Raw genomic sequence first — 17,659 nt, 5'->3', positions numbered from 1 at the left:
TGTTATTCCACCCTGCTATGCCTTTGCCCAACCATGAGCCTATTTGTGGTTCAATGGCAGAAACAGTGAGAGCCAAAGGCAGGGGTGTGGACTGTCCCTCTTAAGGCAGAGCCCCTCCCTGCAGAGAAGAGAGGCTCCTTTCCTCAGAGAGGATAGTCCCCTCCCCGTGGAGAGGACAGGTCCCTTCCCTCAGAGGACAAGCCCCTTCCCTCAGAGGACAGGCCCCTCCCCGCAGAGGACAGGTCCCTTCCCTCAGAGTTTAGATGTAGCAGACTCTGCTGCCACTTCCGCTTCAATGGAGCCACAGGTCTCTGTAGCTTAGGAAAAGGAGGGGGTTGGAGACGTCCTGAGCTCACTAGTGTTCCCTCACAGAAGGTGCCGGAACACAGGGCTTCCTTGGGCGCTCCTTCTGTCCACTTCTGGGGGTCAAACTAAACTGACTTTGGTCCGGGGAATACTGGACAGAAAACCTTGTCAGCTCATCACCACCTCTGTGAGACTTCAGGTTCTGATGTTCTTCCCAATTTTCTCACTCATAATAGTTCTTAGAGTTCTCTGCTAGCTCCCCTATGCATTCTCTCCAGGTTGTAAAGATGCATGCCAGGGGAAAGACAGGCTTGCAGGGTAAGTCCACGCCTCACTCACCATCAGAACTCAACCTCTATCTTTAGATCACCTGCTTAGTTGGTGCTGAAATGAATAAGTACCACCGACTCTTGACCCTCAAGATGAAGGACCAGAGGTTGGGGTTGGAAGGACATGCTTTGCCTAAGCCAGGGTTTGAGCATGAGTGCACAGCTTAAATACCCACTGCAAGGCTCCCCAAGCACTAGTAGTGTGACCCTGGCTGTTCCCAATGTTTGCGGCATGAGCTGCACTGACTGCACTGCAGGGCTTAAATTGGCCAGCTAGAGCCATCTGGGCCACTTGGCTGAGTAACACTGGGAGAGACTCCCAGGCCACCAGAGCACAGTCTGGGAGAACCCGTCACAATTGAAAAAAAAGTTTGTTTCACAGGATGATTTCACTTATCTGTGGCATACAGAATGAGGGCATCCTAAAGTCCCCTAAAACCTAGCAACTCTATTCCTGGTGATTTAATTTTTGTCTTTTGGACTGTATTATCAGTACGCACTGCCCCTCTTTATCTCTGATCATCTTCCATGTTCTGAAATGAACAAAGTAATTCCAACTGTCCTTTGTTTGGTGTTAGTAAGGCCTAGCTCTCTCCATCCATTGCTTTTAATTAGTCTTTATACTTGAGTTGGATTTCTTGTGGACTATATTTGGGTTCCTAAGAAAATTACTTCTATCATTGTGTTTTAATTGGTATGTTTAGCCCACTCACATTTATAGTATTGACCGATGTAATTAGGTTAATGTCTACTCTCTTGGTAATTTTTCTATTTATTGCATTCGTTCGTGTTTCTTTATATTCCTCTTTTTCCTCTTTCCTGCTTAAAAGATAAATACAGAATTCTGGCTCTATTTTTTTTTAAACTGAAATAAAAACAAGAGAGGGCTACTGGACAATAATCTGAGGCATTAATCATTATTTATTAAATAACAATTTAATAAATAAATATTTGTCAGCACAGAATCTATGAATAAATTGTTGTCTTCAAAAGGACTGTGTATCTTATGGTGATTCAATAAAAAATAATAAGAATAAAAAGGGCCATGGCCATGAAACAGGATCTTGATGCCTTTGAATTTCAAATGTTTTCTTTGTGTTTCTGGGGGGACAGAAGTGAGAGACTTTCATTCTCTTGGGGACTGAATTCCAGATTCGGAACTGTTGAATTCTTAAGATTTGTGCATCATATAATTGCTTTTCTAAATTATCTCATAGGCCAACTGCTTGCAGCAAACCGCATAAATTTTGTTCTTGTTGTCTTAGTAATTCGATTGTCAGAAATACAGTGAAAAATGAATGTTGTGGTGGATTTTTAATTTCAAACCCAATTTCAATTAACTTTGTGCATTAGGCCATCTGTAACTCACACTGTAGTGAGCCAGTGAGAGAAAACAGCACTTGCTTTTTGCATAATGCCCCAGAGTGTCAGGGCATATCGGGGAAGCCCTATTTTCTCTAGACACAGTTTTTCATTTCCTGACAGTGCCCTGTAGATGTCACCATTGCCCCTTCTCATCTGGTAAAATGGTTAAAAGAGCTTAAGAGGAGGGCACATTTGTTTGAATCTTTTGTTAAGGAATCTGAAAAATTTGGCTGCCCATACCTATTCACAGGTATTCCTCAGAAACTGCCAGACTCTGTATTATTTCCCTGTTCAGCATCATTTTCATCTGGTTTGCTTTCTGATACTGTAAATTACTTTCTCTTTCCAGAAATTCCTCCCTTGTTTGTTTTCTTTGAGGGGTATTTTCTTGCTTTCCATAACTTTTCTCGCTCTCTCTGCTCTTCCTCTTCTCCTCCTGCAGCTACTGGGGTGTGATTCTGGCCATTGTCACTTTTCTCCATCACTTGTATGTTACATCAATATAAGTGACTCCAGTTTAATTTTTAGATCTTCCTTTGATCTCTCCTGACATTGAAACTCACATTTATCCCCCAAAGGCTGACTCCAGCAACATAAAGCAGAAAGTATCTTAGAAATCAATAAAAGTAGGGTGTCCAAGCCTGAGGGGGTGCTGCTCACACCCTCACCCACACATGCAGGATGGGGCCATTTTGAGTTAATGGAGCAAAGCCTACACTCAGGCTCTTCCCACCTGAAATTCCTGAGGATTAAGTGACAGATGATACATCCCAAATGGGGAGTGGGATTCTAGACACCTTTTTTCAATATCCCTGAAGTTCAATGTTCAGGTAATGTTTGGGATAGAAGTATATCTGGGTGGGGAAGGACCATCCCCCATAGTTCCTTTGGACCTGGCCACGGAGACTAAGTGGGTCACAGAGTGAACCATGCCAAGTAACATTCAGGGAGAACACACAGTCCCCTTTGAAAGTCTGAGAGAGATGGATACACAGAACTTTCCTAAATTCTTCAGTCTTAGCATTCCAGTTCCAGTATTTCAATTGCAGGGCTTTGGGGGGCTGGGATGGGGTTGATCACTTATCAGGGAAACCTCTTACACTTGTCTGGGTTTCCAAGCCCTTGGCTTGGTTCACAAACTTGCCTTGGGCTCTGTCTCTGCCCTCCCCTGGTCATTGACTCCTCAGCTTCCCTTCAGGCCCTTCTCAACTCTTGCGTGGAGTTTCATTGCAGCCTACAGAAGCTCTCAACGGTTTTCCTCCCACCATCCACCCCCTCCCCATACTAGCACCACTTAACCATTTTCCTAAAATGCAGTTTCAAATCCTTTAAAATATTCCGTCCTTGGGGCTGGAGTGATAGCACAGTGGGTAGGATGTTTGCCTTGCAAGCAGCAGACCCGGGATTGATTCCCAGTATCCCATATGGTCTCCTGAGCACTGCCAGGAGTAATTCCTGAATGCATGAGCCAGGAGTAACCCCCTGTGTTGCCAGGTGTGACCCACAAAGCAAAAAAAAAATTCTGTCCAAAATTTTCATCACTTGCCTTTACTTGGCTATTCAAACCTTCAGTCCCTTGGCCCTCATTTCTGGTTACTGACAGTCTCACTTTCATATTCGGGGGAAATGTGACTCCTCATTCTTCTCTGAGAAGTCCTGTCCTTTTTTAGACGAGGACTTGCATTCTTCCTGCTGCCTGCGACTGGGGACCCTCCTCACCCCTCACCTACTGAAACCTTACTTGCTCCTGAGAGCTAGTGACAGACATCCTCCTCTGAAGGGATCTCAGGGGCCTGGTGACCTGGCTGGAGGGAAGGCTCCTTCCTGAACGCAAGCTAATACTCCTACTGTCCATCCTGGGCTCTACTGACATGAACTCGGGTCTCTTACTGTCTCCTCAGAATTGATCATCTGGGTCTGGCTTAGTTTTCAAATCTATTTTTTCTTGGGGAAGGGGAATTGTTCACATCTGTCCATCCTCAGAGCTTACTCCTGGTTTTGCATTTAGAAATCACTCCTGGTGGGCCTTATGAGACCATATGCAGTACTGGGCATTGAATCTGGGCTGGCTGCATGTAAGGCAATTGCCCTACCCACTTCATTATGACTCTGGCCCCAGAGATGAAATTTCTTTTCCTGTGACATCCTTTTGACTCAAAATACATCATTTACTATTTTAGGGTGTTTTTTTATTTTAAATTTTCCATATGCAGCTGTACGCAGGGCTTACTCCTGCTTCTGTGCTCAGAGATCACTCTTGGCAGTGCTCAAGGAACCATATATGTTGCCAGGGATAGAATCAGGATCAATCTTGTGCAAGGCAAGTGCCTCAACCCCTGTGTTATCTCTCTGGCTCTTTGCTATTTAATATTTTTAGAGAAACCATTTATAGCAGTGTGTAAGAGAGAGCTTGGGTATTTGTTTCTAAACAATTATCTATTCTTAGACTATCTCATTATTCAATTCCTATGTCATATGTGAAGTTGAGTCTTATCAGGCCCCTATAATGGGGATCTTCCATAGAAGATGATCACATACCTTTTGAAATTTTTACTTCCACCATCATGTTTTCCTTGAGTACTTCCTGTACTGGGGGTTCTTATGACTTCTAAGAGCTGCTTGGCGCAACTTGGGGATTTCTATCTTTCACCATTGGGGATATTTTAATTCTGGGAATTGTGCTAAGCAATTCCTTAGGTAAGAATTTTAAGGGTAAAAGTGAAATTGATTCTCTAGCCGGGGGTACTGCAGCAACATTTACTTATGTGACAGATCATATTCTTTCAGGACAACAGTCATTGAGAGAGTCAATTTATCACTTCACTAACACTTCCCACAGGTCATGTGCTGAAGTTGGGTCAGATAAGCCAAGCCAAATGCTCACATTTTTCTTTGAGCTTTTACATTTTCAAGAAAAAATTAAGGGAAGAGAATAAAAGTCACAGGGCATTATTTTGAAAGGGAAGACAGTCTTTAGAACACTGTGCCCAAAGGTCTGTTTTAGGAGTGAGGGAGAAACCAAGGACTGGGCTGTTTCCATTTGGATGTGGTGTGGCTACAGTCTGGAGAGCAGCACTGCATACGAGGTCACCGAGAACTTTGGCCTAGATGCATAAAATAGTGTCTCGATTGTTTTGGGAGCTCAGGGATCACTCCTGATGGGGCGAAGGGATTAAACTCTGGTCAACCGTGTGCAAGGCAATTGCCCTACTTGAACTACCACTCCAGCCCCTGTCATCTGTATTTCAGCTCCACCACTTCTAATTACACTGCCTCTCAAAGGCTACACAATCACCCTACATCTACATTTCCTGCATTGTTTTATGTGAAAATAGTACTGACACCAGGAAGGATTGTTGTGTATGTTAAAATAGTGTATGGGAAGTGCCTGGGACATAGAGATAGAATAAGTGGAACTATTTTATTTAGGAGCTCTGACTGCCATTGTTTTGAATTTTCTGTATATAGAAAATTCAGATAGTAGAGGAAGGGCTGAGAAGATGCTCTACTAACTTCAATGAATTGAAATTAAAAAGCTGCACTTAAAATATATATATTTGTATTTTAAAATATGCAAACCATATTCTAGCAATCAAAGCACAGATAAAGTGACTGTGGGAAAATGTTATTAAATGCAAACGATGGATATTTGGATGTTATTCTATTGTTGTTTTTTTGAAAAAAAAGAGTTCTGATAAAAGGAAGGTCGTAAAAGCAAAACATATGCTTACTTTGGGAAGAAGGATGATGAATCAGCAGTTTCTATAAGAGGAAGAAAGTAAATGCTTGACATAGATTTTCATGCCTTTTAGGCAAAACCTATTTAATAATAAAAATTCTAAAACTACTATATGTCATCACTTTCATGGAGTTAATGCTAAACATATGGGGAATAAAAATATTTAATATATTGGATATTACTAAGTAAAAGGCCCCCCCTTTTTTGGGATATTACTAAAGGTAGAATAAACCCACTGTCAGAATTAAAGTGTGTGAAACTTGGAGACAGGGCAGGCTAGGGAGGCATGTTCTTTAAGATTGCAGAATCATTATCCGGATTGTTCCCTGAATTCACCACTAGGGGTTGCAAGAGAGCAGCAATCCCAGGAATCAGGCAGCAGGATTCTCTCGGATAAAATGGATAAAAACCATTTATTTGATTCTGAGAAGTGAGAGTCCCTGAGAGTCACACTCATTACTAGACCACCCGGAGGTCCCGGAGTAGAGATTTCAGCAGACCTGTCTATGCAGCTACCGCGCTGCCTGGAGACTGCACAGGAGTGAGGCTCATGCTGGCACCCAAATGTCACGGCTGAGAATCCCTGCACCCCAGGCTGAGATGTGTCACAGCTGACAACTTACACAGCCGCTCTCTGAGAGACTGCAAATCATGGTACAGAAATGGGAGATTCATTTTGGTTTGCGTATTTGGGGGCCACCACCCCAGTGCTTACTCCAGGTAGTGCCTGGGGGACCAGGAACAAACGAGGGTCTGTCACATGCAAGGCAAACACCTTCATGTCTGTACTAACTCTCTGGCCCAATGGAAGGTTCTTATCTGGGTTTCTAATTTTTTCAGACCACTTCACAGATACAGAGACTTTCTCGCGATTCATGCTAATAATGGTATCAGCATATTCTGCAGAAGATATTTAGCAACTGAGGAATAGCACAACAAAAATTATTTCTATTCTCAAGCCATGCCCTATATGCACACACATAAAGAACTAACAGCAGTTTGTACTATTTTAATTTTGTATCTTTGGTACAGCCGACCTCCACTACTCAACCACCATCACGCTCCAGGCCGCTTTCCACACACTCGGGCTGAGCCTCACACATGAGTGAACATATTCCTGGACACATCATAAGATACTCCCTACCCTTTTTCCATGATTACCACACCATATTTGATGGGGCTCACATAGCAGGCAACAAATCATAGAGGGAAATGTATCACTGTATCACTGTCATTCCATTGTTCATCGAGTTACTCGAGTGGGCACCAGTAACATCTCCATTTGTCCCAGCCCTGAGATTTTAGCAGCCTTTCCTTTCTCATCTTTCCCAATGGTGCCTTTTTGGATGCTCTTTTAGGGTCAGGGGAATGAGATCTGCTACTGTTACTGTTTTTGGCATATCGAATATGCTGCTGGTAGCTTGCCAGGCTCTGTCGTGCAGGCAGGATACTCTCAGTAGATTGCCAGGCTCTCCGAGAGGCAGATATATAGATTTCCGACTATGATTTGTTGCCTAATGTCTGAACCCCATCAAATATGGTGTGGTAATTATGGAAAATGGGTTGGGAACTATATGTGGGAACTATAAGGGGAGCTGGGGATTGAACCTGTGGCCAAATGCCTTACCTCTCTATCTCTCTGCCCCACTGTCGATACCCACACCCTCTTCTAATTTAAAAGCAAGGAATGACTTCGTAAAAACAATAGAAAGAGTCAAAGAGATAGTCAAAGGGTTGGAATACATGTTTGATATGCAGAGGCCCTGAACTAGATTCCCAGCATGCATGGTTTCCTAGGTCCCTAGCACTGCATGGTCCCCGAGCACAGCCAGGACAACACCTAGCACTGCCTGGAGACATTCCCAGGCCTCTAGAGCACTGCTTGGAAGAGAGTGAAGAAGAGAAGAGAGAGGAGAGAAGGGAGGAACTCCTATGCCCAATATTTGGTGCCCTAGAAATAAATAGCTCAAGGGCTGGAATAAATATTTTGCCACCTGGAGGCCCATGAAAAGCACTGGAAGTGGATACAAAATGAAAATATATAAAACAAAAACCTAAGTGCCCAAGTAAAGGACAAGAGCAATAAATCTAACCTCATAAAAATTAACATGATGGATAATTTGGTGGGGGGGGGGGATCACCTTGTTACACAGCTGACTGAAATCAAACAACAATATGTCGCCACTATCTATCTATCTATCTATCTATCTATCTATATATATATCACAAATCACAACCATCCTGTTATTCGTCGATTGCCTTGAGCAGGCCCCAGTAACGTCTCCTTTGTCCTAGCCCTGAGATTTTTTTTAAAAAGTGCCATATTCAAGGCTCTTTCAGAGTTAGGAGAATGAGACCCTTCATTGTTACTGGTATTTGGCATATTGGGTACGCCACGGGGAGTTTGCCAGACTCTGCGGTGTGGGCAGGTTACATTCGGTAGCCTGCCAGTTTGTCCAAAGTAGGAATGAGATGATAGGCCGCGCGCTTCCGGGAGCTGAGTGTGATAATCTCTGGATCCTGGCCGTTGTTGGGGTTACACGGCAGTTGGTGGGTGTAACTGTCTAGCTACTGGCAGGTCCAGTCCCAAACCATGCAGGCTTGGAGATCTCAGCCCCGGGTCCCACACACCTGGGTTCCTCTGCCAGTTCTTTTATGTGTGAGGCTCATCCAAGTGTGTGGAGAGTGGTCCCAGTATGTCCTTCACTGGGGCCCGGAGGTCTTCAACTCTTGGGCCCTGGTGGGGACAGTCAGGCATATATATATATATATATATATATATATATATATATATATATATATCAGAGAACCCAGCAAGCTACCGAGAGTATCCTGCCTGGCAAGCTACCCATGGTGTATTCAATATGCCCAAAACAGTAACAAAATGGGTCTCATTCCCCTGACCCTGAAAGAGCCTCCAATATGGCAGTGTTGGGAAAGACGAGTAAGGAGAGACTGCTAAAATCTCAGGGCTGGAGACGTTACTGGCGCCCACTCAAATAAATCGATGAACAACGGGATGACAGTGATATAGTGATAGAGTGATCTTTGGTATATGTCTTACTTGGTTTGCTTGCAAATAAAATCTTCAAGGTGGGGTTTTGAATCAAGCGATTTACTCAGGTGCCTTTAATTATCCATTCACTATAGTCTCACAAGACCTTGTGAAGACTCACCATCAGTCCTATTTTTGAAATGCAGGAAGAGGAGACTCAAGACAACAGGTGTGAGGTGTCTTATCTACCAGCAGCCCAACCAGGACAAGGAGTTATTCCTTGACATGACCAAGATGAGGCTGAAAGAAAGGCAAGAACTTGCTCAAGGACTCACAAGCAGGAGGTGGAGCTTTGGATTCCTGGCCTCACTCTATCCTCTCTCTGGTGTGATCTGAAGCTAAAGATGCTAGAGCAGAGAAAAGCTCTGCATACAGAGTTCCAGCAGGACCTTCTAACTGGAAAAGCATAAAGATGGTCTGCGTTTTCAGGCTGAATGCAGTGACCATCGCTTCACACCCGCCCACCGGGTTGGGGCCACTTCCTTTAGCACCCACACTGGGTGCTTCAGAATCACCAGACCTTGCCATAGGAGGCTCCATCATGCAGGTTTCAGGCTACGTTACCTCTATCTCCCTAGTTGTTCCCCCCCATGTCCTACCTCTGACTCTAATGAGATATTCTGGGTAAAATCTCAAATCAATACCTTGAGACCTTCTGGAATACATGACAGCCAGAGCTGAAGTTCAAATGTTCAATTATAGACTTGTGTTCAACTATGGACTTATAATAATGGATACACTTTTTCTTTCTGTGATCAGAACAGAAGAAAAGAACACTCCATGTCTGGGGGGTTGTTGCTGGTGAAACGTCATGGCCATTTGGGAGGCCTGCCCGGAGTGGCGGTTGTGAAATACTAGAAAGAAAATGAATTTCATGTTCTCCATCCATCTTGCTGAAATATCACATGGTATGGGTCCAGTGGCAGGGCGGTCCAAGAGGGAGACCCACAAATCACCTGCCAGCCTATTTTGTTCTGTGATTTAAGAGCCCTGTATATGATGCTGAGCAATAAAACTCATGGCCCCCGGGCCAAGCAGGAATGTTTCTGGGGCACATTTGTGCATTACCATGGGGACGGGATCCTTCATTTCTACACAATAACTCTCTTTTCTTCAATGATGTAATCAATGAAGTTCAAAACTTCCACCTTCTTAAAAACCCAGGGCAGATTATCCATATGTTATATCTATGTCTAAGCCACAGAAGACCTTTATGAAGGATTTGCTCTGACACTGGATGATGCATGGAAGGAATAATCGCACAAGGTGAAGACTAACAATGTGATTGTTGTCACTGAACTTCAATGAACCACCTTTTTTTCCCTGTACTAATGATCTGACAGTCATTGAAAAATACACATATAGCTGAGGAACAAGAAACATGTCACTCTTTCTTTAATAAGAAAAATACTTCGCAGTGAAGAAGGCTAATCAGGCCTCTTGGGTGCCTTAACAACCGTGAGAATTTTACGGTGTTCGCAGTTTTTCAATTGTTCAATGCAGACCCCAGCAGTGCTGGACCAGAAAGGAAGATGTCAGTATTAAGATTTTTCTTAGGGAAGAGTCCAAAACTATGGGTAAAACTAAAATCTCCTCTCGTTTTTCATTACAACAGCAAATCGATAATTGGTTCTTCTAAAAAGCATTAAGTGAAAAAAGACGAGAAATAATAAAAATTGTCAGTCTAGGCTTTTACACTGTAAGATATAAAAAGCCAAAAAGTTCTCCTGTACTTCAAAGTCAGATGGACATGGGGCAAATTTACATTCTTCTGATGTTCTTTTTGGAAGTCAAAAATTTAATTAGCTCCTTTCCTCATTTGGAGAACACTTATGTCTCATGTTTGCTTCTTAATATATATAGATGCTATGTATAGACACCAGGACATCTATATATGAAACTCAAAATGCCTTGTTGGTTTTGAATATTCAAACTCAGAATGTTTCAACCTAGAAGTTTGTAAATGTCCACTTTTCTCCCTCAAATATCTAACCAGACACGCATCTTTTGCCAGCCCCTCTCCTCTCCACACAGAGAGGCAGGGAGACTTTCTGCTCTCTGACTAACATATCCAGTGTACAAAGGACCGAGCCTCCCTGCACTGGTCACTCTATGACTTGGCCTTAAGGATCTGCCACTGGCCTGGCAGGTTCCATTCCCACCAGCCCAAATGGAAGGGCACTTATCTCTACTCTACAATGAGTAGAAATGGCAGATTGTGGTCACGTCACGTAAATAATCACATACTCTATTTGGGCTCTCACTTTCAGAAATTTTCACCGACATCCTTTTCTGTCTTGCCATTTCTCTCTTATTTGGAATACTCCAGGCTATTAAATCATTCTTCTGAGACTCCTTTCTTTCACAACCGAAAAGAAACAGCCAATAAGTTCCACAAACGCTCATGACATGGAGATTTCTACATGATTTTCTGGATACCAAACCCCAGTTTCAACCTCCCCATACCCAAGTAAAGCTTACACAAAGCACCATCACCACCCATCCCTGCAGTGGAAAGCTCTCTGATGGTCACCAAATGGAGCCTCACCTTCCTGAAGAAGTGTTGGGTGGTTACAGCGAGCGCCTCGAAGCTGCGGATGGCCTTCCTCAGCTCCCCCTGGACCAGGCCCAGCTGCCGGGCCTGCAGCTCACAGCGCTCCTTCAGCCGCTGCACCAGCTGTCGCTCGGCTTCACGCGCCTGCAGATCTGGCTTGGGGGAAAACCCATTCCGGGGAGCCGTGGTCCTCTGCTTGGGGTAGCCTAGAAAGAAATACCAGTCCCCAGTGAAAAAAAAAAGTTCAGTACAAGAACAACATCAGCTCCCTGTTTAAATCTAGAAGTCTGCATATGCTCCCTTTTCTTTCTCAAACAAGCCTCAAGATGGAGCCAAGAACCTGTGACTCCACAAAGGAGCTGCCCAGAACGAGAGTCCTGTTTGCTACCGGCAGTGCTCACAGACAGGGACTGGAACTATATGCCCTGTTCGGGTGGTCACAGCACAAGTTTTCATATTTAGAAAAGGAACAAAAGACCTCATTTCCACTTCTCCGCTGCTTTCAGGCCTGCTGAGTGAGATTGAAGTCATAGTTAATTTTTGCAGGGGAATTTACTCTTTGAAAGTATCGAATGGGCAATCAATCCATCAAAATGGAAGTCACACTCATGTGATAACCTAGTAACCTTCTCATTGGGCATCAAGGAGACATCCGATGACCACTTCCCTCTTATTCGGTGGCATCTCTAGAGACCCTTTCTTCAAGATCCACTCAAGTCACATCCAGTTAACCACTGCTCTAACAGCTCCAGGCTTTAAAAATGCTTCAGCATCAAAATCTTCCAGTACATTCTCTCCCTGTGAGAACTTCTACCTCCATGACCAATGGTCCAGATCATGTCACCAGCACCTTCACTTCCCAATGGGAGGTCCTGCTTCTCATCTTTCACTACTCAGAAGCAGATCTGTCAAAGCACAAGGGAGGGACTGAAACGATAGTACAGTGGGGAGAGTACTTGCCTTGCATGTGGCCAACTCAGGTTCAATCTGTGGCACCCATATGGTCCCTCAATCCTACCAGGTCTGATCCCTGAGTGCAGAGCCAGGAGCAAGACTTGAGCATCACTGGCTGTAGTCCCGAAACAAAACCAAAAAAAAAAAAAAAGAAAGAACAAAAAATACAAACAAACCACAAAGCAATGCATGGCCAGTGTGGGTGCCTCCAGTTCTACTCCACTTTATCAAGAAGAAAGTGCTCACCTTTTCTCACCTGGATCCTCCAGAGGAAAGACCAGCCCTATGAGGAGTGAGAAACTTCCCAACTTCCATCCCTACAGAGCAAGGTCATGCAAACATCCAGAGAATGCCAATGGGAAGAGAGTAACCTCACCTCCCAAAAGCTATTTTTTTCCAAGTAAATAAAGACAGACTACATCCCAAAAAGGATGTGTGGGCTATTCCCCAGAATGGGGTGATGCACTTTCAAGTTAAGAAAGCCCACATCTCAAGAGGAGACATGTGCATGTGCTTTCCTTCACCGAAGTCTCCTTTTCCTTTGTCCTTTAATATTTTAAAGTGTCTCCAGTCTCCCCATGCTGCCTCCAAAACATCAGGGAGCAGAATATAAAACAAAGGGGTTAGAGGGAGGTATAGCCCTGAAACAGGATAGGGAGACAAATTTAGGAACATAGAAGTGGCCTCATATTTTAAGGAGAAAGGTAGTTTGTAGGATAACACTGTTTTGTCCTTCCTCAGGTAGCTTAGGTTTATTGGGTCACACCCATCTAAGGACACTGAACTTTTATTGTAAGCAATGTCCTTTCTGTATGGACACAGGAATAAAGTTAATATTATGCTTTGTAACTTGGGAGTTGACTGACTCCTAATAATATTTACTCCTGGGCATTTGATTTCTTGACTCGGTTGCCCTTAGTTCCTAGCACCCCAAATGCAGGGTCCCGACGAGGGACTGAATGGACCCAGGGCAAGCAGTGAGCTACCCTTGCATCAAAATGGGCCAGGCCAAAGAGCCACAATACTCAACTATAAGTTGAGGGCATGATTATGGACAAATGCTGTCATGATCCAAAAGTAAGTAACAATGAGACTAGGACCCTGCTGGAGCTAGGAAGATTAACCTGGCCTGAGGACTGCGGAATGTATAGTGAGATGTTCTCAGGAAGAACCAAACTAAGTTTATATCTCTTACTGTGCTCATACAGAATGACATTGCTAGAAATATTAGAAGTAGATTTATTACAACTATTTAAGTAGATTACTAACTGAGGGAAGAACACACCCTTGTTGGGATCCCACCCTTGAGCGGATCTCCTAGTAATCTGGAGTAATCTCTTTAGATGAGATTTTTATCCTTGAGTTAATCTCCTGGAGGAGTGGTCTTACCTCTCTTTGTTGATTTGTCAATATCCAACCCACCTTTATGTCACCACCTTATGTGACTGCTATATAAACTAAGACTGTAAGCTCGGGAATGGAGAGTCAGAGTGAGAGGGGCTCAAGCTTGAGAGAAAGAACAGCCATCCTGATCAAGGCCACACACAGGGTTCAAGAGCACCGAACGCAGGCGGTGAAAAAGAGCCATCCAGTGAGCCCGTGAACACACAACCTTCAGCGTGATAAGAGTTTAGAGTGGTTAATTTGATCTATTTTGGATTGCTAGTCTAATAGTGAGTATGTTATTTTTTTTATTGAATCTTCCTCTTCTTAAAGAAATTTTTCCCCAATCTGGAAAATAATCCAAATTTCTGAGAGCAGGAGACTGGATAAAGAAACAACAGTACAAACGCACAATGGAATACTACTTGGTTATAAGAAAAGATGAAATCATGCAGTTTGCTGCTATATGGATATATCTGGGGACTATCATGCCAACAGTACACATGCACAATGGAAATCAGCAAGAAGGAGATGAATGGATACAAATTGTCTCTCATATGTAGGGTATAAAGAAGCACAGAAAGAGAATACCAAATGGCCAAAAGCAACAGAATCTAAGAATTGTTCTAAGAAGTGGGGCTCATCACGGCAGTAAGACATGGTGGTGGGGAGGGTGTTGAAGTGGTGGGGGTGTGGGAGGAGGACCCTGAGACAATGGTGGAGCAACACTGGTGGGGGATGTGGTGCTGGAATGTTATATGCATGATGCCTACTGTTGATCGTATTGTTATGCTGTAAATCATGGTGACTAAAATAATTTTTAAGTAAAGTACCATCAGATGAAATGCAACCTCACAAATGACAAAAACTATTATGACTTAATGGAATAAAGGGTGTGAAATGATTGCTGCTTAAAAAACTATTTGTGGCAGTATATAACATTCCTGAAAATCAATTTGCACATGGAAGACACATTAACTTTAATCCAACATTCTAAACAAGAAAAGTAAAATGAATTACCAACAAAATTTGAGATATTTAATTGTCTGCATTCAACTGCAGAACAAACTAAGATATTTTCCCCCAGACTTACTGTTTGCCATTTTATTGCTATTGCTGGTGATTTGGGGGCTTTTGTTTGTCTTGGTGGTGACAGGGATGGAATCCAGGGCCTCATTGGGGCTGGAGGTTTTATAAAAACACTTTAGTATCTTAATTAACTCATTAAAATGATAGATGAACAACACCACTAGGAGATGCTTCTTTTACAAATCTAAATAATTACAACGTACTTGTATCTGAGTGACTTAAAGACAAGTGCAACTGATAGCACAGTCACCTCTGTGCATGTGCATATTAGCTAGGACTTTGTTTTCATGTATTTGTGATTGTTAGATTTGCCTGTTATTATAACTTCTCCTCTTCCTCCTCCTATCCTCTTTATTATGTTAGCAATTATACTGAGTGGTGGTAAATGGGAACTGTAAAAGGAGTTGAGGAGGTCCTATTCTGGGCATTTCTATTTTCCACATTAGGGGCATTGTTGGACTGCTTTGATTCACACAATCAGAATTCAGGGGTCTGCTGTACCAAAGCCACTTGGCTCTCACTGCATGATGAACTGAGACACAGACTCTCCTGAGAACATCAGCTTCTGGTGTGAACAGCCGAGCAAAAGTATCATTGCTTCTTGACACCAAACTACCTGCTGAAATAAGTCCTTGTCCGAGAATCCTGCTGTGCATTTGACACCCAACCATGTCATTGCAGAGATAAAAGCTCAGTCGCAAGCTAATACTCTAGGGTAGAAACAGAGAAACAAAGCGATTGTAGAGTTCTCCAAGACTTTCAGTGAAAAAGGGACCTGTGGGTTTCTCAATAAGTCAAATTTTATTTGACCTAAGACTAGTAATCATTTCACCTCTAGTGGCCTATGGTTGGTCTTCACCAAAATCGATATTCTTTCTTGTGCTACTGATAATTATTTACTTTGGGTTCTGAGTCACACCTGACAGTGCTCAGGGCTTATTCTTGGTGTTGTGCTCAGGGATAACTCCTGATGCACAGGAGAGCGTATGTGGTACTGGGGATCCATCCAGAGAGAACCAAGTCTGGCCAACTGCCAGGCAGGTAACTTAACCCTTGTACTATCTCTAGGGCCTCCCACACTGCATATTTGTTAACTCTATCTGAAGGACTGTTCTTCCATTCACATTCCTGTCTTCTCAACTGTCAGCATATCCCCAGGCTGGCACATAGGGACAGCAGCACTGGCTCCTCTACCATCCTGGGAATGGACAGCTCACCTTGAAACAAGATGACCAATGTACATAGGCTGCTTCGCCTATTTCATTCAAAAACAAAGGAAAATTTTGTTTGCTTTCCCTATCTCCTCCTAGAAGTTAAAATACATCCTGCAGAGGAATGAGAGGACAATGAGAGGAAAGATTCTGGAGGTTCTGATCACTCAGTGCCTTCTATGCCATGTGGAAGGTTTGATCATCACCTCCTTTCCTGCTCCTGTGGCACTTTGGGCTGATGCCAGAGCACTCTGGGTATGGATGGTATGCATCCATTTCCATAAAGATTCTTCCTTTTTTCAAAAAACTTTATTAAAGCACCGTGATTTACAAAGTAACTCACTGCTGAGTTTTAGGCAAACAACATTCCAGCACGGATCCCACCACCAGTGTCAACTTCCCTCCACCAACGTTCCCAGGTTTCCTTCCATAACCCTCCTTCCCTCTCCATTCCTTCTTATCTGTCTCCTCATCCCCTTTCCTTCACTCTTTCTTTCCTTCTCTGCCCTATACTCTGGGGCCAAGGTTGATCTGGGCATCACCCTTTTAAAACACTGCTTTCCCTCATTCAGTTATTTTAAATATCACATATGAGTGATATCATTCTGACACACAGATTCTTTCCACACTGGTTCTGTATGCTCTGATTCAATCCACCCCAGAGTCAACAGGTTGAGCCTATAACTGCAAAATTCACCTATCTGTAAAAAATAAGTATTGGTAAAGGGAAATGTGTTTGATATTTGCATGACTGAGACCTAAACCTGAAAGCTTTGTAACCTTTCCCACAGTGATTCAATAAATAAATAAAATAAAAAAAAATTCACCTATCTGAAGGGCTTGCTATGAATGATGGGTGGATTTTAGACATGAAGGTATATGTCAGCACCCCTGACTTCTATAAACTGTATATTGCTTTTGGGGTGGTCATGGTTTCTGAAGAGGCCTGCACACTGCTGACCTCACTCTGCAGCCAGTAGAGCTACTTGCAAGTGTTTAGTCTCTTCCCACCTCAAAGACTAAAATGCCCATTGTCCCCAAGAATCTTTGTGATTTCCATCCAAGTAGAAAACTGAGACTCTGAAGGATAGAATTGTAGCACTGTCCTCCCATTGTTCATCGATTTGCTCAAGTGGGCACCCGTAACGTGTCATAACAAATTGTAAGACTTGTTGTTACTGTTTTTGGCATATCAGATATGTCACGGGTAGCTTGCCAGGCTCTGCCATGCAGACGAGATACTCTTGGTAGCTTGCCGGTTATCCGAGAGGGGCAGAGGAATCAAACCCAGGTTGGCTGCAGGAAAGGCAAACGCCCTAGCAGCTGTGCTATTGCTCCAGCGATATCTGAAGGATAAAGATTTTCAAAATTTACATCAACAACAACACAATAGTAGTGGGAGACCTTAACACCCCACCCTTTTCATTTAACAGATCAACCAGACAGAATATCACGATCAAGAAACAAGAGCCCTCAAGGAGGAACTGAAAGAACTGAGGTTACAAAAATAGTAAATAAATATATAGGACGCTCCACCCCTCCTTGCCAAAGCAAAATACAAATAAGCCTTATTGATTGTATTGATTGTCCTTAAATGAAGTGAAAAAGAGTAGAAAAACACTAGCATTTTCTTTATTGACTGACCTTTGTAAACTTTCCAAGTGTTAATGAGTC

At 43.2% G+C, this 17,659-nt stretch overlaps 1 protein-coding gene across 2 annotated transcripts in view; it reads right to left on the bottom strand.

The window, feature by feature from the left end:
* MTUS2 (microtubule associated scaffold protein 2) overlaps positions 1–17,659 on the bottom strand; it is a 402,576-nt gene that overhangs the window by 105,020 nt on the left and 279,897 nt on the right. For both annotated transcript variants that reach the window (XM_056108589.1, XM_056108597.1), the window contains exon 6: positions 11,343–11,554. In XM_056108589.1, the coding sequence (XP_055964564.1) occupies positions 11,343–11,554 (212 nt within the window). The remainder of the gene's footprint in view (positions 1–11,342; positions 11,555–17,659) is intronic.

The sequence above is a fragment of the Sorex fumeus genome, unplaced genomic scaffold (genome assembly GCF_029834395.1).
Source record: "Sorex fumeus unplaced genomic scaffold, SorFum_2.1 ptg000008l, whole genome shotgun sequence".
Taxonomy (NCBI): Eukaryota; Metazoa; Chordata; class Mammalia; order Eulipotyphla; family Soricidae; genus Sorex; species Sorex fumeus.
The sequence above is the reverse complement of the archived record's forward strand: the minus strand, read 5'-3'. Positions and strand labels throughout refer to the sequence as shown.